Source organism: Ailuropoda melanoleuca, chromosome 11 (genome assembly GCF_002007445.2).
Source record: "Ailuropoda melanoleuca isolate Jingjing chromosome 11, ASM200744v2, whole genome shotgun sequence".
In the NCBI taxonomy this organism is placed as follows: domain Eukaryota; kingdom Metazoa; phylum Chordata; class Mammalia; order Carnivora; family Ursidae; genus Ailuropoda; species Ailuropoda melanoleuca.
Window position 1 is genome coordinate 93,135,807 of NC_048228.1, and position 27,504 is coordinate 93,163,310.

The 27,504-nt window shown below is 38.0% G+C and overlaps 1 protein-coding gene across 1 annotated transcript in view; it reads right to left on the bottom strand.

The window, feature by feature from the left end:
• The window catches only part of LOC100472495 (cytosolic beta-glucosidase), a 116,591-nt gene that overhangs the window by 61,361 nt on the left and 27,726 nt on the right, over window positions 1–27,504 (bottom strand). Inside the window, exons 2-4 of the mRNA XM_034672284.1 lie at window positions 17,847–18,074; window positions 6,133–6,932; window positions 5,285–5,408 (exon numbers count right to left, since the gene is read on the bottom strand). Of these exons, the coding sequence (XP_034528175.1) occupies window positions 5,285–5,408; window positions 6,133–6,932; window positions 17,847–18,074 (1,152 nt within the window). The remainder of the gene's footprint in view (window positions 1–5,284; window positions 5,409–6,132; window positions 6,933–17,846; window positions 18,075–27,504) is intronic.

Here is a 27,504-nt window from a genome sequence, read left to right on the forward strand (position 1 = left end):
GCATGGATCTGACTTGAAAGTTGGGCTGGCTCAGAAACTTTCCAGAAGTCAGCTTTCTTTCTTTCTTTTTTTTTCCCCCCTCTATGGGGTATATTTCTTTAGGGAAAGAAAATACAGTTCCCAATTATTTAATCATTTATTTCTCATTACCCATTGGCTAACTCTTCTCTGATAGACACCACCACCAAATTCAACAAATGTGTAGAACACCTACTACATGACAGAAATGGCAGTCAGGGCTGAAGATATAATCATGAAAAGGACACTGCTCCAGTATTAAGAGGGTCTACAGCCCCCTTCAAAAATTAGCCACCATTTACAGAAACCTTTGTCATGTGCCAGATTCTGTATTTAGGCTTTATAAGCATTACCTTGTTCATTTTTCACCACTCTTTAGAAGACAGATGTTCTTATTAACCCCATTCTAAAGGTTAGATGGCTGAAGTGTTGTCTGTTTTAGAATTATTCCCCAAATTATTGAACTTGTGAGTGGCAGAACCAGCTTTCAAACCTGTGTCTTGTCTGACTTCCAGCAAGTTCACGTATTCCAAACAAGAGCATTTGGGCCAGGAAGAAGGCAAAAACCATGGCATTCCAGGCTGAGGAAAGATCGTGTGCCGAGTGAAAGGCAGGCACATGCTAGGCACATCCTCAGGCATGTGAGGAACAGGTGGAACACAGGCTCAAATCCCCTTTCAGGAGAATTCAGGTCATGGCTGGACTATTACCCATTGGGAGTAACCTCCCTGCTTCACACACTTCCTCACATCCTCAGCAACATTCAGATTACTGAGGCATCTATTTGTGTATGTTTATAGATGAACTTAAACTTGCCTGATGAACTTAAACTTGCCTGCTGGATCTGGAGCAGCAAGGACTGGTGTAAATTTTATGAATATAACAGAGATTCATATGAAAAAGGCTTAACTCTTTGAAGATCACTGCTTTCTGAACTTATGCAAAAAAAAAAAAATCATGTGGCAGAGTAATTCCAACTACCCAGTTGCCTAGTGATTATTTCTGCTGTCAATGATTTAATTTTAAACCTAATCTGGCAACCTCTCTGATGGAAATAATGAATGGAGGGAGGCCGTTGTGGCTTTCTACTCCACAGGAGTCAACTGTAGATAGCCAAAGGGCCAAAGTTATAATATTCATTCAGGGGTTCCCCAAAAAGAATGATGGAAAAACCTGCAGACATGGGGGAATATTCTGCTATAACTTAAACACTTGGGGGAAAAAAAAAGTTTTGGGATGACATTTTTAAAATAATGAGTTAAATAATTTGGGGTGATCAATATATTCTTAAGAGTACACATTTTGTAATAATAATAATTATTACCATTGGTTGAGAGCCTACTGTGTGCCAGGCAATTGCTGGTTGGGCATGATTACATATTAGCTCATTAAACGGAATCTTTACAACAACCCTCTCAGGGGAAAGTGTTAATCCATTTTTATAAACGAACAAACTGAGAGTTTGGGAGGTTGAACAATTTGCCAAAGGCCCCTCATCGAATAATTTGTAGAGCTGAAATGCAAGCCTAGTTATATGTTATTGCAAGTTTTTTGTGTCTCTCCTGTGTTGCTTTTCTCTTATCTATAACTACATTAATTAAAACACAACCTATTTAAAGGCACTTAAATAATGCAAAGATTAAAAAGGCATTAGCTGATTTCTCTCTTTTTTTTTTTCTTGGAATGACATTTTTCTTTTTTCTTTTTTTCCTTTCCCAAAAGGAAACAGAAACATTAGCTTACTTTTTACTGCTCAATTAATTGCTGTGGGATTTTACCTGAAAAGATCAGTATGACCTCCAGGTGGATGTCATTGATCCAACTATAGTGTCATTGATCCAACTATGCCCGTCCGTCTGTGTGATGTTAGAGAGAAGGCTTTGTTTGTGGGGATCACAAAGCCATCATCCATCTGACTCCCTGGGTTCTGGTAGGCTCTCACCTGCAGCGCTTCCCACGAATGTCTTCCTTGGCCTGTTATTATTTTCAATTGCTCACGGGGTGCTTCTTACTTGTAAAGTTCTTGCCAGTCAAGATCATCATCACTACCTCAAAGGAGTCTCAGGAAATGGATTAGTAAATTAAGCTCCATGGCCCTGACAAGAGGCAGGATACGGGATGTCTGAATGGTGTCCAAGGACCTATTGGCTCCTGCAGGGGCAGCATGGAGCACTTTCTACAAGTTCAGAGTATCAAAGGTGAGGAAAAGTTTCCGTGTGGTAAGCAACCACGCTGAGTCAGAAAGCCCTGAACTCACAGATCTCATCAAACACCAAAATAGTAGTAGTGGCAGTAATAATAATGCATGTATTCTGCTTGGTTCCAGGAAATATTAGTCACTCTGTGATCCTGAACAAATGACTTAGCTGGCCTCTTTGAAATTCAGTTTTCTCATCTGTATAATAGGAGCAATGACCTCATCTCACTGTTTTGAAAATGAAGTGATATGATGGTATCAGTTAACACTCTTTTTGTTTCAAATGACAGAAAACCAATCAGATTCAGATGAAGCAGGAAGAGCATCTCATTATAAGGAAAAGTAATGTCTCTCAAGATCAGGCATGCAGCTGGGTCTGGGGAAAAACTGGAATGAGGGGCGCCTGGGTGGCACAGCGGTTAAGCGTTTGCCTTCGGCTCAGGGCGTGATCCCGGCGTTATGGGATCGAGTCCCACGTCAGGCTCCTCTGCTGGGAGCCTGCTTCTTCCTCCCCCACTCCCCCTGCTTGTGTTCCCTCTCTCGCTGGCTGTCTCTATCTCTGTCAAATAAATAAAATCTTTAAAAAAAAAAAAAACAAAACAAAACAAAAAAAAAACTGGAATTAGAGGCTTAAGTATCACCATTAAGCTCTCCCTGTTTCTTGTCTCCACTTCCCTTGGTGCACCTGCAGCTCCCCTTCATATTACTCCTTAGCTTCCACGGCAGGACATAGCCACCAATGGCTTACAAAACTACATTCCCCTGCCCAACCTAGGCCAAGAGACAAGGTGATTGGTCCAAATTCTAAATCTCAGGGAAGAACTGGGATTGGCCCAGCTCATGTCATGTGCCTACATTTAAACCAATCAATTCTCTGTTAACAAGGAGGGGTATTTTATTCTACTTACATGGCTGTCCCTGTGGTAAGCCTGAGGATAAGAGGAGGTGGATATTTCATAGAACACAAGGGAGTAATTACTAGAAAAGAGTTTCACCAAGATTAAATAACTGGTGTCTACTACAACAATATATAAGAAATAGTTATCACTGTACCCACTCCAGAAGAGATAACATGTATCTTTTTTGTCTATAAGTAGATATCTGCACATTTGAAAGGCTACATTTTTTAAAAATGTAAAACAAATATAATATTATATGTTAACTACAATGAATATAGATCATCTAATGTGAAAAATCAGAAGAGAACATATACACTGTGAACAATTAATGTTTTAAGTGCCTGGTATCTTTTCCACCTGTTTAAAGACACAACCGAAATTCAACAAGTAGAAAAACAGAATTTTGTTTCTAATCCTATCTCCTCCCTGTCCCTCAGAAATCCAAATCTTCTCACATTTTCCACTTTCACCTTCAATTACTTTTCTATGTTTGTCTCAGTTTGTGCGTCTATGTTTGTCTCAGTTTGTGCGTCCACTAAGTTTGTGTGAGTTTTTCGTGTTAAAGATCTAAGGTACTGTATTAAAGTACTTGAAACTATTTCAAAGAACAATGAAATGCCCTTATACGTTAGCACTACACAGAGCACCTAGCTGGAAATGAAGAAAGTCAATTTCTATTTTTCTCTCTTTTCCCAAAAACACACAGAACAATTTTGGACAAGTCATTTGTGGTCCTTATACCATCCATGAATCTGCTTGTTGGTAACCAGTTTACTTTCCTCTCAGAATGAAGCTGGGAACATCAATGGATTAACTATGAATAGGGCTGTTTACAGGGAGAAGGCAGGTAGAATCTCAGAAAACTAGACATTTCTTTTTTTTTTTTTACCGGAAAGTGAATCTTTACCTAGAGAAAAAATCTGTTTTGCATGCAGTACAAAAGAATTGGTTCAAATCATAGGAATCCAATTGCCCTCTGCCAATAAACTTCAAGCCAGAGTGAGGGATTGAGTACAATTTATTTTAGGTTTGGGAAAGAGACCATTTTGTGTCACTTTCCAGAATTCCTTCTGGCTGATTTCAGTATATTACTGATTATTTTTGGGTAGAATAATTCTAGGACCTTTCAAATAGAATGATGAGAGAGAAGTGTGCCTATCATGGTAAAAAAGGAAATTGAAAGTCTCATTTTTGCATCGGATTTTGTTTTTGTGTTATGATTCCTTTACAGGGAGGAGAAATTAAATTTACAAAGCAACAGTGTTCCAAGCAGATGCTGAAATGGGGAAATTAACTGGTATCGAAATGTGTGTTACCAGTTAAAGATTATTCCTTCACATTTGTTTTCAAATACAAAAAGAATTCCATGGGGAAAGAATAGTTGCCAGAATAATGATCCTATCTTGAAATAAAATTCACAGATTCAAAAGACAAAAACAGGGGGACCTGGGTGGTGCAGTCGTTAAGCGTCTGCCTTTGGCTCAGGGCGTGATCCCAGTGTTCTGGGATTGAGCCCCACATCAGGCTCCTCTGCTAAGAGCCTGCTTCTTCCTCTCCCACTCCCCCTGTTTGTGTTCCCTCTCTCGCCTGGCTGTCTCTCTCTGTCAAATAAATAAATAAAATCTTTAAAAAAAAAAAAAAGACAAAAACATGTTCCTAAATGGGGCTGTTTGGTTACAGCTTAAATGAAGCATACAGTGATGGAAGACTAATTTTAGGCCAAAACTCATCGAAGGCCATTCTAATGTTTATACCATAAATGCTTAATTTTGATCCTTTAAAAATTCAGTCAATTCATTTCTTGGTAGTTAGGATATTAAAATATGCAAATAGGCATGATGTAGTTGGGCAGTGCTAATCTTTTTGTATTAACTAATGTTCTCTTTCAACAACCACCACCCTTCTGTTCATGTCACCTTCACCCAGGAGTCACAAAATGCGGAAGACAGTTGCTTTTACTTGATTAAATTTTGGGAGACTGAAGCTAGGCCAAAATCCTCACCTTCCTCTTTCCTAAATACTTTTTCTCCTCTCTCTTAATTACATGGCTTTCCACTGATTTACATGAATTTCAGATTTCAAAATCATTGGTCTTTGCTGAATGCAAATGGGCATATGGGAAAATTATATTAAGTTTGCACAATTGATCTTTCATCATTTCAAATGGTACCTTTGAACAGTTCCTGAAACGTCTGTCTGAAATACTCCCAGCGCTGAGTGTCATCAAGAGATGCAGGGTCACGCTGGGGAAACCCATTCTCGGTGATGTAAATTACAGGGTTATTATATGTATCCTGGAACAAGAGAGCAGAAGTTTTATTCCAAACAGATGTAAAAAAAAAAAAAAAAAAAGACTCATAAAATCAGGTCCTTTACCCTCTATCTTCTCTAAGCTACAACCCAAAACTAGTTTTCATCAAATTGCACTGACCCTATTAACTTAATTTTCCACGCACTGACCTTTTATGACTAACAATGGAAAAGCAAAACTGTGCAAATGTCCATGAAGACAGTCAAATGACTCTTACCATAATGAGAAGACAGAAATATCTTTCTTCCACCAGCATCTGCTGATTGTCACTACTCTTTAACCCCTTGGTCCCACCAACAGCTACACTCTCTATCCCCCCACAGCAAGGGTCCTAAAAATCATTAACTTAAAATTTTAATTTCAGCTACCTGGACTCCATCCAGATAATAGAGGCCCAAAAATGATCCAGCTATTTCAGCTCTTAATATGCCTTTTAATAATTACAGTTGTGACATCAGCCTGAAAAATATGTCCAAGCTACTCCTATGCCCACAACTGGCTTTAACAGAGAATCCCAACTTTAACCGTGGTATTGAAGTCTGTTATCAGCTAGTTACTCCTCACCAACTTAAATCCTAATCTCTCTTCCCAAGCCAACAAATGTATAACCTCTTGCCTAAAATCATTCTTTTTCCAAGTTCACACATATGTCTGTCTTCCCATTTCTACATATCTGGGTATACATGAACAGAAACACTGTGTTTTACCTTAATGTATTTCAGTACTTTACGTATTCCCCATGGTACCACATAGATCCAATCCAAACTTCTTATCCAAGATGGGTCTGGAAAAATTTGAATCTCCACATCTTGGAAAAAACCCAGTTCTCCTTTCTTATTCTCCTGGTACTTGACTAAGCGGGTTGTATAATAATGCACAGCAAAGAAATCAGCAGTGCCTTTAATCATACTCTTCTCTTCTTCTGTAAATTCTGGAAGCCTTGATGATGGATAGCCTTGCTTTTTACTCATGAAGGCAATCTGGGACTTGACAACTTCCGGATAATCACCATCAGAAAATATGGGTTTAGCAAAGAAATCCAAACAGAAAGCAATGGCTCTTTTAGCAGCTTCCTGGTCAGACACTGAGTTCGGATCTGCCGGCTCCACCCAGGCAGCAAAAATTGTTAGGGACACCATGCCCTTCTGCTCTTTTCGGAATAAGGAATCGTAGCTGTGCCAGGATCTGGCATGAGCTTTAATCAAATTATGAGCTGCCTGATAAGCTCCAGTTCCAAAATGAGGTACACCAGGAGCATATATACCCAAATCATATGCCAGAAGGGCAAAAACATTAGGCTCATTTATGGTGATCCACTGCTTGACTCGATCTCCAAAAGTACTGAAGCAAAACCGGGCATATTTGTCAAAGGATTCAATGACTGTCTCTGACAACCAACCACCTTTGTCTTCTAGGGCCTGAGGCAAATCATAGTGGTAGAGGGTCACTATGGGTGTAACCCCATTAGTTAACAAATCATCAATGATCTTGTTGTAATAGTCAATTCCTAGGAGAAAACCGAAAAGAAAGTACAAGAAGAAAAGTTATTTTTAGAACACTGACAATAAGTAAAGATCAGGAAATGATCAGGAATAATTTCCTAAATAACTTTTATCCAAAATTAGGTTTGTTAATTTCTACATTTAATCAATTCAAGTTTGGGAGGAAATGTTAAAAATTCCAAGGAAGAACGGCTGATCGGGGAGTTGGGGATATGATGGAAGATGTGCAACAAATATGTTCTGACAGGGATACACTTGGGCAAGTTGCTACCACATAACTTTGTGTTATGGCCACACTTACTAAAATTATTTTATTTGTCTGTATGCTTGATTTGTCTCTTAACCCCACTAGAATAACAGGCCTCCAAATAGCTGGGGTCTTATCTAATTCACTTCTAGATCTCCCAAATCCTGGAACAATATCAGGAATTTAGTGGATACTCAATAAATATTTGTTGAATGAATGAATGGTTCTCAGTGGTATTAAATGTAAGTAAAGGAATTGATGACTGCCTCCATGCTTTTCTAGATATATCAGTCTTATAAGTCTAAAAAGGAGACCCACTGAACATGAATAAGAGCTCCCAGAATGTGGGTTACAAGGACAGTTGGCCAGAAGCTTGACATGTTAAGGAACATGGTTGGGGACTTTGCTCTAAGATCCTGACGTGGTCCATGAGAACGCATAGCCACCCCTCCCTCTCAGCTAATTCTCCAGCACTGCAAGTGTGTGGGAGAATTTTTAGGATCAAGGTAGAGTTCAGAAGAATGTTATTAACTTGGAGATACTCTGCCTCAGAAACCAATGCCAAGAAGATGTTGGGTCCAACCTAATAATGACTCCTAACTGGAAGAGACTTACTGGGGAGAGACTAGTATTAGTGTTTTATGTGATTTTATGTCTAAGATTATGGAAAAAACCTAAGCTCAGGAAAGAGAAGCTATCTTATTTTGAGGTTGTTTCCTGGATAATAATTGTAAATTCATATGTAGAATTGTGTTGCTTTCAAAGTTTGTCTAGAAGTAAGGTCCCTTTCTCTCTCTTCTTTTAACTTAGTATTCTCCAATTAAAAAATAATTTGGACTTTTGAATTTGTTTCATTTAATCCTTAATTTATTCATCCTTCAAATACACATGTACAGAGAAGCTACTATATGCTGGACTTACAAACCTATGTAAGATAAATACTGTCATTGGCCTAAGGGAGCTTCAATTTTAGTAGGGACTACAAGTAAATTCATAAGTAATTATAATACAGTATTATTGGTAAAGTACAAAATACCATTTAAGCATATGAAAAGGAGTATCCTTTCCAAACTGCAAACATTTGAAAATCTATTTTGAAAGCAATACAGCATCATGATTTCAAAAGGGAACTATGGCAACAGATACCTAAATTCCACCCCAATTGCTTCACCTACTTCAGTGACCTTAGGCAAGTTACTTTCTCTCTCTGAATTATCTTTCCCTGTCTGTAAAATGTGGACAATAATAGAAACCTACTTCAATAATGTATTGCAAGATTTTAAAGAGTTGATAAATTGAACATGGTTAGAATGGCTTTTGACATAAGGTAAGAGCTCAGTACAGGTTAGCTATCATTTTAATAATTATTGTTATTGTTGTCACTACGCACATACAGCAAGGAAGAACGAGTGATCCAAGAAGAAAAAAAAAGGGAAACAAATACGTGAACGAGTAAAGGAGGTGTAAAAATAAACAAAGACCACCTAAATGTTAGCAGTCTATTTATTCAGAGCTTGCTGTAGCAACAGAGTCAGCCATCACCACTTGCATTTGACCGATACACAAAGGCTGTCAGGGAAGAGGGAAAGCTTTATAGTGACAAAAAGGCGGGGGAAGGAGAAGCCTTCAGTTACCTTCTGATTGGAAGTTGTTAGCACAGACAGGCTGGAGGTGGGTTAACTAGAAGTGTGGCATCCCAAGCAATCACTTTGGGCCACTTAACTGGCTTTCTCTGGTTGGTCCTAAGTTGGAAGCAGGTAGCAGGGGAACAAACCACTACCACCACCACCAACAACAACAACAACAACAAAAACAAAACCAGAAAAGTTGGCAGATGTTGATCAAGTTCTGACTATTCTGGACCACTTGCTGCAGAGGTTGTGATTTGACTACCTGGGTTTCTTTTGTGGATCAGAGTTTTATTATCATATATGGACTGGCCATTGTTTGTTTGTATATTGTAATAATTTATTTTTATTTTTAAAGATTTTATTTATATACTTGACAGAGAGAGAGAGAGAGATGGCCAGCAAGAGAGGGAACATAAGAGTGGGAGAGGAAGAAGCAGGCTCCCAGTGGAGGAGCCTGATGTGGGGGTCGATCCCAGAATGCCGGGATCATGCCCTGAGCCGAAGGCAGACGCTCAACGACTGAGCCACTCAGGCGCCCCTGTATATTGTAATTTAGCCAAGTATGTCTCTGTCTGGGAACTCTAAGTTCATTATAATGAGAATGTATAGCTAAGCAGAGAAAGAATAAGAATGGTGAGGTAAGCAGGATAAGCAGAAGCCAAATTATGCAAGTTCATGTGCTGTCTATTTATCTGTCTGTAAGAGTGGATATTTTTAACAGCAGCTCGCTTGTTTTGCAAACCAGAACATAATGTGAATCATGCATAACAACTCCATACCTGGAAGATCCATGTGTCTGCCATTACTCACTTGATAGAATACCCCAGTTCCAAAAAGATGTCCATGCCCTAATCCACGCAACATGTGAATATGTTACTTGACATAGCAAAAACAATTTGCAGATATGATTAAGGTTAAGGATCTTGAGATGGGAGGATTTCACTAGATGGTTCAAATGAGCCCAATTTACACAAATCCTTAGAAGTGAAAAAGTAGGGACGCCTGGGTGGCGCAGTCGTTAAGTGTCTGCCTTCGGCTCAGGGCGTGATCCCAGTGTTCTGGGATCGAGCCCCACCAGGCTCCTCCGCTAGGAGCCTGCTTCTTCCTCTCCCACTCCCCCCTGCTTGTGTTCCCTCTCTCGCTGGCTGTCTCTGTCAAATAAATAAATAAAATCTTTAAAAAAAAAAAAGAAGTGAAAGAGTAGAGCAGAGGAGTGGGTCAGAAAGATGCAGCAATACAAGAAGAGGTAGGAGAGGGAGCAGCATAAGAAAAGACTCAACCTGCTATTGCCAGCTTTGAGGATGGAAGAAGAGAGCTACCTGCCAAGGAATGCAGGTGGCTTCTAGAAACTGAAAATGGCCCTCAGTTGATAACCATCAAGGAAATGAGGACTTCAGTTCTACAACCACAAGAAACTGAATTCTTCCAGCAATGTGAACGAGCCAAGAAAGACTGTCCTCTAGATCCTTTGGAAAGAAATGTGGCACTGGAGGCATCTTAGTCTTAGCCTACAGAGACCCATATCAGACTTCTGATCTCCATAATTCTAAGGTAATAAATTTGTGGGTTTTTATTTAAATATAATCAATATATAACGCTATATTATTTTCAGGTGTAAAATTTGTGCTGTTTTTAAGCAGCTAAGCTTATGATAATTTATTGCAGCAGCAATAGAATACTAATACGTTCACAAAAATTTATAAAGCTTTTCTTATCTCTCATGATGAAAGAACATTCCACCATCCCATCTCTGAGCCTCAGCAAGCCGACACACCCTCACTTGTAAAATGTAATATCCAAAGATGGTATGATGGAATCATTTCGGAGTTTTCATAGCCAATTCCTTCCATTGGCTCTGAATATAAAAATAATATCAGCTTTCATTTACTGCATTCATACTATATGTACCAAATGTCACACATTTTGTTTAATCCTAGCCCTAAGCCCAAATGGTGGGCATTTTTATCCTCACTAAGCATCTAAGAAAACCAAGACTCAGAGAGAGTGAATACCAGACTTAAGTGATAATGTTGTCATATGATACTACCGGCATTTAAACCTAGTAACCACTCTATCTCACTACAAAGACTGAACCTGTCCTACGATGACATTCCACTTCCCATGAATGTTTCAGAACCAGAAACATGGTCACTCTGTTTTAACCAGTCTTCACAATTACCTATTTTGGAGCTGATTCATAATATCAGATCCTTTTTTTAATTTTTGGAGGAATCAAGGATTTATCTCTTGTAAGCATCATCAGATAGGGCACAATCATTAATGATGGCAATTAATGTAATTCCAACAACATGATAATCTTTAGTTGGATTGAAGATTTAAAAATTTTTAAATAAGGTTTTTTTCTCACTCATCAGCTTGGCAGAGTAACAAAGCATTACATGATTAATATTTAACATCCCAGAGTTGAGTACTTCTGGTTTGTACAAAGCACTTCTGGTTTGGTGCTATAATGCAATTTTCCCATGAAGCAGTGAAGTGAGGCTTTTAAGAGAAGAGCTCCAGAGTCAAACAGTTCTACCTAAGAATCATGGTATCATGGACAAATCAGTTGGCCTGTCTATGCCTAAGTTTCCTTACCTGCAAAAAGGGCATATGAGTAGCGTTACCTCATGAGTGTTTTGAGTATCAAATGAGAACAAACCATGAAAGGGTTCTTTAGCTTTATCAGCACAATTCAGGGGTAACTCATTCTCTGAACAAATATGTATTTTTAAATGATCATTTGTTACCAGTCTAGGGATCCTGAAACTTTGACAGGATATTTGAACCCTGTTCTGCTTCTGGATATTTAGGACATAACTAATTAAGTATTAAAACTTCCATAGCTTTCTTTCATAGTTACTACCATTTTCTCTGATTTAATTAAGCCCATTTCTTCCTGTTTGATCTTTAGAATGATAAAGCAAATTTGAGTTAAAGGCCTTTTAGATATAGAGAAAAGTAACCCATTCAGATTAACTCAAATATAAAGGCAGCATGGGGGCAGGTGGATGGCTGGTGTGGGATACATGGGCATTATTTGGAATGATAGACAGCTATCAGATACCCAACGATGGAAAATTACAACTGAAACTCAAGGGAATTGAGGCTGGGGGCTGAGAAAGTCTTTGCCTCTCATGAAAGACTGGCCTCACCCATCCAATTTCACTCAACACATCTACTCCATTCTTCTCCGTCTCCCAGAACCCATTTTCTTAGCATCCAATTTCCTATGGTTTCAAAATGGCCATCCCATCTGCCAAAGCTACCTTATAGTCCTGGTTCCAAACCAACCAACTCAGACTCTCAACTCCTCCATTCCAAACATCCCTGAGCAGTGAAGACAATTGTGCAAGATTCTCTTTTGCCATGAGGTTACACAATAATATGTCACAGGGAAAGAGGTCTTTCCCTTGTTCAGTCAGCTATGGTCAGGAGCAGAGCAGGTTTATGTAGAACAAAGGAATGGGGAAATTCCCTTAGAAGAGGACATGGCTAAGACTTGCAAAGATGATGTCTCTCTACAGAAAATAAATGAACTGGAATCTCTCTGGTCAAACTATAAATGTCTTCACGTAGAATTAATTTTGGTCAAGTGCCTACCATGTATCACACATGATAACTATGTCACTCCCCTCTAGACTCTACCACCAATTAATTTCTTTTATTGCTCTATATTCTCTTAGCACACTGCCTATATTAGTCTCTGATTGCTGCTGTAACAAATTACCACAAACTTAGTGGCCTAAACCAACACAAGTTTATTATCTTATAGTTCTGGGCATCAGATATCCAAAATGATTCTCACTGAATTAAAATCAACATGGCAGCAGGCCTAACTTCCTTCCAGAGGCCCTTAAGGAGAACTCATTGCTTTGCCTCTTTCAGTTTCTAGAGGCTGCCTTCATTCCTTCGCTCATGGCCCCTTCCTTTATCTTCAAAGCCAATAGTGTAACATCTTCTCTCCTCTCTGACCTCTGTTTCAGTTCCTGTATATTCTCTCTGACTTTGATCCTCCTGCCTCCCTCTTGTAAGGGCTCATGTAATTACATGGGGACCATCCAGATAATCCAGGATAATCTCCCCGCCTCAAGATTTTTAATGTAATAACAGCTATAAAAGTCCCTTTTACCATGTAAGAAAATATATTCACAGTTTCTAAGAATTAGGAAGAACATCTTTGGGGAGCCATGATTCATTCAGCCTAACACAGTACCCAATATGGAGTAGGAGGTTAATAAATGTTTCTTTAGTTATTTACCATTCCTGCTAACTGGACTCATATTTTAAATACTAAAGTGAATAAGAAATTCTGCATAAACATTCCTTTTTTTTTTTTTTAATTTCCAGTACTCGGGTCCCCTACTAATCATCTGAAACTTGCATTTCTGGCAGATAGGAAAATTCACTTGAACAGTTGAGAATTACAGAAATATGTGATTTCAGTTACCAGCTCAGTCTCTTCTTGTTAAACCTCAAAAACCTGACATTTGAAAGAGAAAGGCTGTGTAACAATTCCACTTCATAAAATATTCTTCCAGTTTGGGAACATTGGATTTTACAAGTTTCCAAATGTCCTCTAATCAAGCTTTAAAATAGGAAGTTGAACACACACACAAAAAATGGGGGTGCCTTGGAAAGGACAGTGACAAGGGTTTTCCAATTCTCTACATGCTTTTTGAGAAAATGTTTAAACAGAAAAAACAAATTATGGCCTTTCTGAGTTACAACAGTTCCAGTTGCTTCAACAGATCACTGCACAAGAGTGAGCAACTGCTTATTGAAATTCTGCCTCCTGGAACCTCCAGTGCCCTCCTGTTCATGGAAAAGTCTGTAATATTAATCAGCTACGACTTTACAAAAGCTGGGGCCAAACGAAGGGGGCACATGATCCCCACACGAGATGTGTGTGAATGATCTTCCTCACATTGTTCCAGTGGCCTCAGTATCTCCAGTCTCCCCACCACCACCCTCCAGCTTTTCTGCTGCCCTGCTCCTGGATCACTAATCTACAGCGTGCTCCGTGAACTTCTGCATATCTCAAGTTCATTTTAAATAGCCTGGTATGTTGACAGAGTGGTACAGTAATCCCCTATCTGAAAATCTTGGGGGCAAAGGTGTTCAAATTTTTGGATTTTTAGAAAGGAAATACAAAGCAAATACCATATATTAAGTTAACCCTCCCAGTGGGTCTGGGTCAGTCTCCCTTAATATTTCTGCAGTAAAATATGTAAATATTCTTACCAAGGGAAATCACCTGAGATTATAAAAAAAATTTCACAAGGATTTAACATCCAAAATATATAAAGAACCCATAAAGCTCAATATCAAAACACAATCTGATTAAAAAATAGGCAGGGAACCTGAAAAGACACTTTTCAAAAAAAGACATACAGATGGCCAACAGGCACATGAAAAAAATGCTCAATGTCACTAACCATCAGGGAGATGCAAATCAAATCCACAATGAGATATCACCTCACACCTGTCAGAATGGCTATTATCAAGAAATAACAAGTGTTAGTGAGGATGTACAGAAATGGGAACCTTCAGTTAGTAGGAATGTAAATTGGTGTAGCCACTATGGAAAATAGTATGGAGGTTCCTCAAAAAAATAAAAACAGAACTACCATATGATCCAACAGTTCCACTTCTAGGTATTTACCTGAAGAAACCAAAAACACTAATTTGAAAAGACATATGAACCTCTGTGTTCATTGCTGCATTATTTACAATAGCCAAGATATGAAAGTAACCTAAATATCTATCGATGGATGAATGGATAAAGAAGATGTGGTATATGTGTGTAGGTATGTGTGTGTGTGTGTGTAATGGAATATTACTCGGCCATAAGAAGGAATGATATCCTGTCATTTGCAACAACATGGGTGGACCTAGAGGGTATTATGCTAGATGAAATAAGTCAAAGACAATTTCCATATGACTTCCCTTACAAGTGGAATCTAAAAAAACAAATGAACAAACAAAACAAAATGGTAACTGTCTCATAGATACAGAGAACAAACTGATGGTTGCTAAAGAGGACGGAGTAGAGAGGATGAGCAAAATAGGTGAAGGGAATCAAGAGGTACAATCTCCATTTATAAAATAAAGTATCATGGGGATGTCATATGCAGAGTAGGGAATATGATCAATAACATGTGACAACTTTGTATGATTACAGGTGGTAACCAGACTTACTGTGTTGATCATTTAGTAATACATATAAATGTCAGATCACTATGTTCCATACCTGAAATTAATACAATATTGTATGTCAATTATTCTTCAATTCAAAAAAAACTGTCCCATCAATTCAGGTTAGCTTTTGTTGCCAAATTAGTTTTAGAACTAAACTTGCTAAAAAGGATTCAGGATTCAAAGCTTTTCTAGAATTTCAGATATGGGGTTATGAACCCATATTACAAGCTGGCAAGGGGGTGGTTGTTTTGTGTTGTTTTTTCAAATTTTTTCATTGTTTACCATCCAAATGGAAACTCAGTGAAAACTCCAAACTCCTAGGATCAGGAGGGTAGAGTTTCAGTGGGTATAGTTAAGGAAAGGCCATTCCAGGCAGGAGAAAGAGCTTAAGAAAATTCTTACAGAGGTGGAAAATTGCATAGCATGTTTAATAAGTAGTGGTTATGTGCTTAGGGAATTACATGGAGCAATATGCATGGGGGAATTTCAGCCTCTGAATGCTTCAGAGATGAATTAAGACCAAGTCAAACAAAATCTAGAAGGAGTGTGCACTATATGTTGAGTCTTGAGATGACTAAAAAAAAAATTTATAGGGGTGCTTGGGTGGGTCAGTCAGTTGAGTGACCAACTCTTGGTTTTGGCTCAGGTCACGATCTTGGGATCATGAGATCAAGCCCCACTTCAGGCTCTCTGCTCAGCAGGGAGTCTGCTTGGGATTTTTTTTCTCTCTCCCTCTCCCTCATCCCCCACCTTCTCAAATAAATAAATCTTAAAAAAAATATTTTTAGTCTTGCTTTGTTTTTAGCAGATGATGCAAGCCAACATGACTGAGGCATGGCTTTAAGCAAATTGCTGTGGTGGCATTCTGTACAAGGCATTAATGGACAGAGAACGAGTGAAAATAGGTAGACCCAACAAGGGTATATCAAAAAGTCCTTGATGAGGATGATAAACTGCAAAAGCAGGGCAGAAGCAGAGAAAATGGCCAGGAGGGAGAAGTTAAACAGACATAAGTGGAACGGATCATAGCTAGCAACCAATTAGATGTAGGAAGCAAAGAAAAGAGGTGATTCAAAGATTACTCTTAGTTTTTAATCCTTGGGGGTGTGATGGTGCTGGAGAAAAGAGAAGGTATAGGTGATGGATGAGGAAGGTGGGAAATTACTAGTTCACTTTTAAACTGAACGACAAATTAACTTCTGTTCAAAGTCAGAAAAAAAAAAAAAAGAACTGGCCACTGATGTCAAGAAAGTAGACATTCAGCCAGCAGCAGTTAGTCAGGGGAGCTAATGTCTGTAGAACTGAGCAATGGACTTGCTGATCTTGCCTTGTCCCTATCTGGGGGAGACATGAGGTGCAGCTGTTTTTCACAATGTCCAGATTACCCCACCTTACAGAAAATGAGCACTGCAAGTACACAAGCCCACCTAGCAGTTGTTATCCTAGGTTGTTCCTACTATGTAGAAAATCAGATAACTTACTGAAATAGAACCCCTGAGAATCAGTGAAGGCACGGCAACTGAAAGTCAGATGGCCAAGCAGGTGCCTTCACTCAGGACTCTGCAAGTGCCCATCTTGCACTTCCAAGACCCTGAGAGTGAACGTCTCCTTAAATTTTGCACCTTAGGCATATCACTTGCCTCACCTAGTCCCAACCGTAGGAGTAGTGTGAAATATTTTCCAGGACAAAGTAGCAATAAAGGTTCTTTATTAAGAAGCCTTTACATTGTAGTACAGGAATCACAAAACTTTTCTTGCAAAGTACCAGGTAGTAAACGTTTTAGGCTTTGCAGGCTCTGTGGTCTCTGCCCCAACTACTCAATTCTGCCATTGTAGGGGGAAAGCAACCACAGACTAAATGTAATGAATGGGCATGGCTGTGCTACAATAAAACTTTATTTACAAAAATAAGGGTCAGGCCAAAATTTGGCCCCTGGATCATAGTTTGCCAACCCTGGTGTGTAGAAGGAACTAGCCAGACCTTAGGTTTAAATTCCAGATCCACCATTTACAAAATATCTGTATTTGGACATGCGCCACTGTAAAATGTGACTAATTATACCTTCCTCACTGATTGTGGGGATTAGAGAAAATGTATGTAAAATGCCTCATAAATAACAGGCATTCAAATAGGACAGTAGTCTTTTTAATAACAAAACTTAATAAGAATAATAGCTAATGCTTTTTGAATGTCTTTATGATATATATCAGCTATTGTATAAAGCACTTTACAAAGATTATTTCATTTAATCTTCCAACAACTCTCTGAACTAGGAACTATTTGAATATTCCTTTCTACTTGTGGGGAAACTGAGGCACAAAAAAATCCCCAAGAGATGCTTTCACAGATAGTAAGTGAGATAGCTTGCCCTTCATCCCAAATTAAGCAGACTCCAGATGCCTTGGTGTTAATCTCTGTGCTAGTTAATTGGCTCCACTAATTCCGCTCGAATTGAAATGTTCAAAATCTTCTCAAGTTCTGCAGGGCTTTTCATAACTCTTCACAGCATAACACAACTGAAAGTAGTTTAATACATAACTTTTGGAAATTCACCTTCAGGTTAACACTCAATAATATCTTCCATAAATGAAACCCTTATTCCCACCCCCTTCCTGCCCATCTATTTGTCCCCTCCCAACACATATCTCCAGTTCAGGGAAAACAGAATATTATTAAGAAAGCTAATGCAAACCCATTTCAAAAAATTTATCCTATAATCACCCTAAAAACTTGCAATTTCAAAGCTCCACTGCAGAATAGCATACTGGATTAATTATGCCAGACTGCAGCAATAACCTTGAATTAAAGCTGCAACCTTCTATTTTTAAGAAACACTTGCCTTTCTGGTTGATGAAACCTGTCGTCCCATCAGGTAACAGACGTGACCAGGAAAGAGAGAAGCGGTAATGAGTCAATCCAAGCTGTTTGATACATTTCAAATCTTCCTCCCACAGAGTGTAGCTGCCACAAGCTACATCGCCAGTCTGGTTCTTGAAAACTCTCTCTCCTCCCTGATGGGTGAATGTGTCCCAGACACTAGGGCCTTTTCCATCTGCATCCCAGCCTCCTGAGAAAAAGAAGAAAATGAAACAGTTACACTCTTGACATCAAGAGGCATATGTGGAATGTAAATATTTGTTGCCAAAAGAACATACCTCATTAATTCAATGTACCATATTTATAACTTTAAAATATGCCTTTAAAATAACATGCATGAGCAAGTTATGTGTTTAGCTGTCCTTGATCCCTGAAGCTGACTGGTGGCAAATGAAAAATTATTGCATAGTGCTGCCGCATAGCAGGCTTTCATGGTTCATTTTCTGAAGATTTCCCAGCTGGTAAACAGAGGCAGGCCCCAGCTTATGAATGTCTGAGTTGAAAATATCTCCTCCTGGCCATGACTGACAAGCCTTGTCCTTGCTGCGCCTGGACCTTGTCTTTGGCCCTCTACACTTGAACTCTATTCTCCTGTTAGCTAACAATGGAGCCTGTAATGGTCTAGTCAATTATTGTGGAGACAGCACTAGTTTCTGCCATTGTTGACATATTAGTATCCTACCTTCGTTCATTCGTGTCTCCATTAATTCCACAAATGTTGTGTGTCAGGCTCTATGCTGAGCACAGGAGATAAAAGGGTGCACTCTGCTGTGCTTCCCGTCCTTGGAGAACTTAGCTACAGGCAATTGCAAAACAGCTGTGGTAAAAGCCTTGCCAGAAAACCAAGGAGGGGCATTGATCCAGATGTGGGCTAGAGTCGGAGGTCTCTTAGAGAAATGACTTTCAGACAGGCACCTAAAGGAAAAATTGGGTCATCAAGGTGAATTGCTGGGAGGTGGGAGCAGGGATAAAATAGAAAAAAGAGAAGCTAGGATCCAAATAAGGCCACAGGGAAGAGTGTTGTACATTAGAAGAACAGAAAGTAAAAATTAATTACATTTGGAATATCTGTACACATAGAAATCTTGCTTAAAATGTACTTAGAATCCATTTTATGGTATAAAGGAGTAATTTTAAAAATCTCACGACTCCCTAATTTCACTTCTAGGTACATACCCTGGAGAAATGCTCATGTATTTTCACAAAGAGATTATATGAGATCATTGGGGCAGAGATGTCTGTAATAACAAACTCCTGGAAACAACTTACGTTCTACCACCAATAGAACAGATAATTAATTTGAGGTATAATTATATAGAGGAAATACGAATCAGCAGTTAAAGGGAATGAATCAGGGCTTCAATAACCCTCTGCTACAGTCTGAATATTTGTATCCCCCAATATTTATGTCGAAATCCTAATGCCAATGTGATGGGGTCTTTGGCACGTGCTAAAGTCATGAGGGTGGAGCCCCTATGAATGAGTTCGTGCCCTTTTACAGAGACCCCACAGAGTTCCCCAGTCCCTTGTGCCAGATGTAAATGCAGATGTCTGTGATGCAGAAGAGGGCTCTCAGCCAGGCACGCTGGCGGTCTCACCTCAGACTTGCAGCCTCCAGAATTGCCGGAAATAAACACTTGTGGTTTATAAGCCATCCAGTTTATGGTGTTTCGTTATAGGCCTCCAAATGGACTCAGCCTCAAAACAATAAAGCTATACAACCCAAAAAAAATTGAGATGTGGAAGAATGTATACAGGGAAAAATGGGTGGAATTTAGGTTTTTAGGGCAGTAGAACTGTCATGGTAGATATATTTATCAAAACCTATAAACTATGAACTTTATTTAATAAGAATGGACTGCTATTCATTCAACAGTTGTAATAATTGTCTTACAGTAATGCAAGCAAGATATTACTACTAATAGAAACTGGGCGAATGGGGTATATGGAAACTCTCAGTACATTCTGCTCATTTTTTCTGTAAACCTAAAATTATTCTAAAATATAAAGTCTACTGATGCTTTAAAAATATATACAATATGTTTGTCATGTTTGGTATATTTTTAAATATGTGAAATAATCCATGTATATTCTGAACATGTATATATGAGATAAACATGCCTGGAAATGATCAACTCAGGCTCATGGTTAACTTTGGGGAGAAAAAAGGGGACTGCAATACTCTTTACTGTAAATTCCATAAGGCCAACTCATTCTTAGAGAACGCTATTTTAGATTTTTGCCAAATTCTTATATTGGGCCAACCTATGGTTGCGACCTAACAAAAGAATGTAGTTCTCATGTGAATGTTAGCCAATATTTTTGCTTAAATTAATGGGTAAAATAAAAGGAAAACATAATGATGTACCGGGATTTTACTTGCTCATCAGTAACATGAGCTACGTCTTCACTGAACTGGAAGAATATTTCCTCCAATGTTTGTCCTACTTACAATGTAACACTATAGACGTGACACACTTTCAGTATTACTCTGCATTATTAACATTTTCTCTACCACTTGCTTAGGTCCTGACAGTCAACAACAACAAATAAAATACTGACTTGCCAGTTTCTAGAGTGTAAATATTTCTACCACAGCCAATTTCAAGCAACAAATGGGACAGTACTAAGGGCAGAGTGGGGAAAAGATAAGCAGTAGCACAGCATTATATAGTACACAGGTATAAGAATAACCTCAATGACCTTGGGTTATTTGTAAGGGCATAGGGGATAATAGAATTTAGTAAAATAATGAGGAAGTAATGATTTTGAGCATTTATTACCTTTGATTTTAATATAAATTATGTACTTATAAGTTTCTATAATTTAATTTTTAATAATGGATACGTTTAGGAATCAGCTCACAAGGGGCACCTGGGTGGCTCAGTCAGTTAACTGTTTGACTCTTGATTTTGGCTCAGGTTATGATCTCAATGTCGGAAGATCGAGCCCCACATCGGCTCCTCACTCAGTGCAGAGTCTGCTTGAGATTCTCTCTCCCTTGCCCTCTGCCCTCCCCCCACTCATACAGGTTCTCCCTAAATACATACATAAATATAAATAAATAAATAAATAAATCTATTTTAAAAAAAGAATCAGGTCACAAAATTACTGAAAGCTTAACAATAGGTACCAGTGAACTAATACAAACTGGCTCCCCCAATCACTGATAAGTGACTTGTCTAAGACCAAACTGTTTGTTAGTAAGTAGGGAAGCCAAGATGCATTTCCAGATCTGTGTGATGTTGAAGTCCAAGTCCTTCCAATGAACTATGCTACTTTTAGTAATAATGGGTGATGAAGGAAGAGTCCATTTATGTCCATGCTACGCAACTTATGAAGCCTAAGATGTGCATAACACCATTTATTACACCTTTAGGAAAATACTCCGTTAAAAGTGTCTAAAACAAACGATGACACTTTTAAAAGGTAAATGTCAGTTATCAGGAAAATGTACTTATGTGGAGCAGCTCATTCTACATGTATACTAGCTAGACAAACCATATCTAGCAACACTGTTTCCACAAGAAACTAAAATTTGAATTAAAATTAACCATTATAATTGGTATTTTGATAACAAACATACAGTGGCTAGTACTCACTAGTAATTTAATGTAAATTTGGTGAATTAATGGTATCAATAATTCATTTGTTCATTAGGGGTATTCTCTAGATGCAATTATGTCCATATTCTTTTTTTTTTTAAGATTTTATTTATTTATTCAATAGAGACAGAGACAGCCAGGGAGAGAGGGAACACAAGGGGGGGAGTGGGAGAGGAAGAAGCAGGCTCACAGCAGAAGAGCCTGACGTGGGGCTCGATCCCATAACGCTGGGACCACGCCCTGAGCTGAAGGCAGACGCCTAACCGCTGTGCCACCCAGGCGCCCCATATGTCCATATTCTAAAAGTATGATTGTCTTTTATGAGGAATAAGACTAGCATTTCCAGATTGACTACATACCCTAGGCTATCCTCCAAACAACTACAGTTGCTGGATGAAATATAGGAACTACATTTTTCAATGTGTCATTGATCTGGTGGTATGGTAGGTAACTCAAAAACAAAGTGAGAGAGGTAATTCAGAGGCACAAATGAATAGTGACACAGGCTTTCATCCTGAGAGCATCTGCCAAGCCCAGATGATATGAGCTGCCATTTTAATGGCCTTGTGGGACAAGGCAGAAAGGAGACAAAGTCTAAAGCTTATCAAGGACGGGAAGCCTACATGAACATGCTTACATCAGGTTGGCAATGCAAGGACTCCACACCCTGTGCAAGAATAAACAAGAAATAAACCCCACCTGAGAAAGAAACAACAAAGCAAACAGCTCGACACACAGTTGGGTGGGAGGGAGAAATGAGTTCAATGATTGCAACAACAATCCAGCCCTCTAACCATTAAGTGTGAGAAAAAAAGAAGATATTATCAGACATATGAGCTCTCACTGGATACTGAGAAAAAATTTTCGTTTCATTGGATACTACAGGAGGACACGTTTCACCAGAACAATCATGTAGACCAAGAAAGATAAAAATCTAGGATCTAGGAAACAGATTTTCAGCAGAAAAAAATCAAGAAAGGGAAATCTCCAAGCTAACAATAAAAAGAGATCTCCAAGGATATCTCTGTGCAGCAAACACAGGGACTAACCAGCCCATGTAACCACATCACAGGCTGTAGGAAATAGTTCTTCAAGAAGATTAAACTAATAGAACATCTAGTACGATTTTTTTAAAAAAAGATTTATTCATGTATTTGAGATAGACACAGAGAGAGAGTGAGAGTGAGAGAGCATGAGTGGGGGGGGCGGAGAGGCAGAGGGAGAGAGACATGCAGGCTCTCCACTGAGCAGGGAGCCCGATGCGGAGCTTGATCCCAGAACGCTGGGATCATGACCTGAGCCGAAGGCAGACGCTTAACGACTGAGCCACCCTGGCACCCCATAAGACTAACCATCTTAACTACTTCTAAGTGTACAGTTCAGTGACATTAAGTACACTCAAGTTGTTGTGGAACCATCACCAGATCCATCTCCAGAACTCTTTTCATCTTGCAAAACTGAAACTCTATACCAAGTTAGCTGTAACTCCCCACTTTTTATGGTATTGGAATCATGCATGGGGTCAATGAAAGCAGGAAGGTAGAGGGAGAGAAAGCGGACAAATGGGTAAATACTCACTTTTCACGGCAAGAAGTCAATAGATTATGCCTACGGGAGAACTAAAATCAAGAACTAGTAATATAAGCATGTTTAAAATACAGTAGTCAATGCCAAAAGGATTAACTGAAACAGTTAAAGGGGTTTCCTCCAGGGAGAGGAACATGATTGATGGTTTCTGAAACAGTCTCATTTTGACTCTTTAAATTATTTTATTATATAAACTTGAATTAGCATGAAAATTAATTTAAGAAATAATATTAAATGAATCATTAGAAGAGAGAGGATGATAAAGACATTAATAAATATATGGATAATCTAAATAAGCTCTTAACATATAAAAGGATAACAAAATGTATGTTTTGTGAGAATTAAAAAAAAATAACTAGATAGAACTAAAATACTGAACCAAAAAAACATATAAGCACAAAAGGGAGAAATCAGAATTAAAGTGTTCTCAGGTCCAAACTGTAATTTATTGTTTTAAAGAACAGTACAACACATCTATAGCAAAAGTTCTGGACCAGGGTCAATTCTACACATTTTATATATATTAACCCTTCACAAAAATATTATGAAGTAATGACCATTATTACCCCCATTTTCAGATAAGGAAACTGAGTGAAGAGGGTAAGAAACTTGTTCAGATTAGCATATTCCAAAGCTAAGATTCTAACCCAGGCAATTGAATTCCAGAGCCCGTACTCTTAACTAGCAGGCTAGATGGGGAAAACTAAATAAATAAACTAAAAGAAGGATAAGAAAATCAGAAAAAGGGTCCTGGGATTGAGCCCCGTGTCGGGCTCCCTGCACCGCTGGGAGCCTGCTTCTTCCTCTCCCACTCCTCCTGCTTGTGTTCCCTCTCTCACTGGCTGTCTCTGTCAAATAAATAAACAAAATCTTTTTTTTTTTTAAGATTTTATTTATTTTTATTTATTTAACACAGACAGAGACAGCCAGCGAGAAAGGGAACACAAGCAGGGGGAGTGGGAGAGGAAGAAGCAGGCTCATAGCGGAGGAGCCTGATGTGGGGCTCGATCCCATAACGCCGGGATCACGCCCTGAGCCGAAGGCAGACTCTTAACCGCTGTGCCACCCAGGCACCCCTAAATAAACAAAATCTTAAAAAAAAAAAAAAGAAAAGAAAAGAAAATCAGAAAAAATAAGCATAGGCATGGTAAGAAAAATAAAAGCATAAAGCATAAAATAAGATGGTATGACAAGATAAATTATCACTTATAACAATATAAGTCAATGCACTATATTCCTTAGATAAAAGACAAAGATTACCAAATCAGATTTAAAAAAAAAAATCCAGCGATATATTGATCGCCAATACACCTAAGATATAAAAATACAGAAAAATTTGAAAGTCAAAATATGGAAAAAGATATCCCTGCCCTCCTTCCCCACCATCAAAAAGTGAAAGACTTCAAAGGGAAACTAAGCATTTCTGGAGATAACATGGACAGCACTATTTCAAATATGTACACACCCAGGAATCTGGTTTTCAAATGTGAAAAAAATTAAGAAACTAAAAAGCTAGATTGACAAATCTACTTCCATGATGGGAGATTTTGATTAATCTAAGTTCTACTGAACATTTAAAAAGCAAATCAAACTAACAAAAAAACTCTACTCTCACAGAAACTATTCCAGAAAACAAAAAAGAATTCCTCAATTCATTTCATGTGGTTAAAATAACCCTGATACCAAAAACTTTCTTAGTCACTGAAAAAAGAGAGAATAAGGATAACAGACATTAGTAATCTTGATCTAATGGATATATATGACACTGCACAATAATGAATACTACAACTGAAGAATATATACTCTTTTCAAGAAGACAAAATTTATGAAAGCTGAGCACAAATTAGTCCATAAAGTCTCCATAAATTTCAAAAGTCTGAAGAAACAGAGATGACAATCTTTCATCAATTATATTAGAATTCAAACACTAAAGAACACTAGAAACCTCCAAGAGTTGAGGGGTGCCTGGGTGGCTCAGTCGGTTAAGCATCTGCCTTCGGCTCAGGTCATGATTTCAGGGTCCTGGGATGGAGCCCCGTGTCAGGATCCCCGCTCAGCAGGGAGTCTGCTTCTCCCTCTCCCTCTACCCTACCTCTACTTGTGCTCTGTGTGTGTGTGTGTGTGTCTCAAATAAATAAAATCAGAAAGAAAGAAAGAAAGAGCTGCAAAAGTTGAGAAATCTAAAAAGGTACATCTGAATAATTTAAGGCTTAAAGAGGGCATAATTGTGGTCACCAGAAAATATTAAAAACTTCATAACAGAAAAATAAATATGCAAACATTGTAGTATCTAGTTTAAGTGGTATTTAGAAAGAAAGGCTTAATTCATATATTAGAAAAGAAGCAAGCCTCAGAGTTAATGTGCTATCTCACTTAAAAGTGTAAAAAAGAGAGAGAAAGAGGAGGAAGAAAAGAAGGAGGAGAAGGAGGAGGAGGAGGAGGAAGGCAGAGACAAGTAGACAATAAGGTAATATTGGAAATAATAAAATAGAAAACAAATCAGGAGAGAAAGGATTAATAGAAGCAAAAAGCGGTTTTTAGAAAAGTCTAATAGAAAAAAACCCTGCAAAATAATTTTTTTTAAATGAGAGAAGATAAAAGTATTAGTAATGCAAACGGGACTAGAGCTACAAAAACTGCAGAGATTATAGTGATGGAAATAATATACTATTTTTATAACTTTATTAAAACATGTTTGAAAAATTACTTGGAAATGACAAATTTTAGGAAATTAAACCTTAACAAAATTGATTCAAGGAAAAGTGAAAAACCTGAAAGATCTTAACTATTTCAAAATCAAATCAGTAGTTAAAATGTCCCACAAAGAAAATACCATGCCAGTTGCTTTTAATACTGAGTTCCATCAAACATTTAAAAACAAACACACAGACACACAAATCCACTGTTGTATAAATTATTCCAAAAAAAAATTTTTTTTAAGAATTTCTCAGTTTATGTGGCTAGACTATCCTGATTCCAAAACCAGAAAAAAAACTACATAAAAGGAAAAATTAGAAGCCAATCTCACTCATAAACATAGTTGCAATATGCATAGTTGCACAGTTGCAAATGAAGACAGAGACATGGAAATTTTTTTTTTTTTTAAATCTAAATTGGGATGCCTGAATGGCTCAGTTGGTTAAGCAGCTGCCTTCAGCACAGGTCACAATCCCAGGACCCTGGGATGGAGTCCCTCAGAGGGGAGCCTGCTTCTCCCTCTGCCTGCCCCTCCCCCTGCTTCTGCGTGCTCTCTCTCTGACAAATAAATAAAATCTTTTTTAAAGTAAATAAATAAATAAATAATTTAAAAATCTAAATTGAACTTCAAGAGATAAAAACTACAATGACTGAGATGAAAAGTACATCAGATGGGATTAACAGCAGATGAAACACTGCAGAAGAAACGATTAGTGTACTTCAATAGCAGTAGAAACTCTCTAAAATGAAACATGAGGAAAAAAAGGAGATTCATAATGTAAACAAAGGATCAATGACCTCTGGGACAACTTCAATCAGCTTAATACACATGTATATGTATATGTACATGTATATGTACATGCATACATCAGAATTTCCAAAGGACAAAAAAAAAAAAAAAAGAAGGGGACAGATTTTTTGAAGAAATAATGACTGAAAAAAAATTTTAATTTAATGAAAATTATAAACCTAGAGATCCCAGATCAGTGAACCCCAAGCACAAGACAAATGAAGAAAACTACGCCAAAGCATACTGTGGATTTGTTGTCAAAAACAATGCAAGCAAGAAGACAATGGAGTAACATCTTTAAAAAATGAAAGGGACAAAAATCTAACTAAAACTTTATACCAGTAAAAATATATTTCAAAAAATGAAGGCTAAATACTTTTCCAGACATACAAAAGCTCAAAGAATTCATCACCAGCAAACCCTCAATGTTAAAGGAAGTCCTTCAAGCAGACAGCAATGGATGCCAGATGCAAGTATGAATCTACACAATGGAATGACAAGCACCAGAAATGGTAATTACATGGGTAAATACATAAGATTTTTTTATTATTCAAATATTTTTAATAGATAATTTATTGGGTAAAGAAAAATAATGATAATGTAGTATAAAGTTTATAACATATGTATGCATAAAATGTATGGCATGGAGACAGGATCACAAAGGCCAGGAAGGGAGAAATAGAAGTATGTTGTTTTAAGAGTCTTCAGTTGTGCATGAAGTGGTATAATACCACTTGAAGGTGGACTGTAGCAAGTTAAAGATGTATACTATAAATCCTACGGGAAACACTAAAATAACAAAACAAAGAGTTATGGTTAGTAAGCCAGTAAAGAATATATAATAGAGTCATTAAAAATAAGCTATCTGAGGAAGACAGAAAAAGAGGGAAATGAGAATAAAAGACAGAAGAAATAGAAAATAAATAGCAAGATGGTAGATT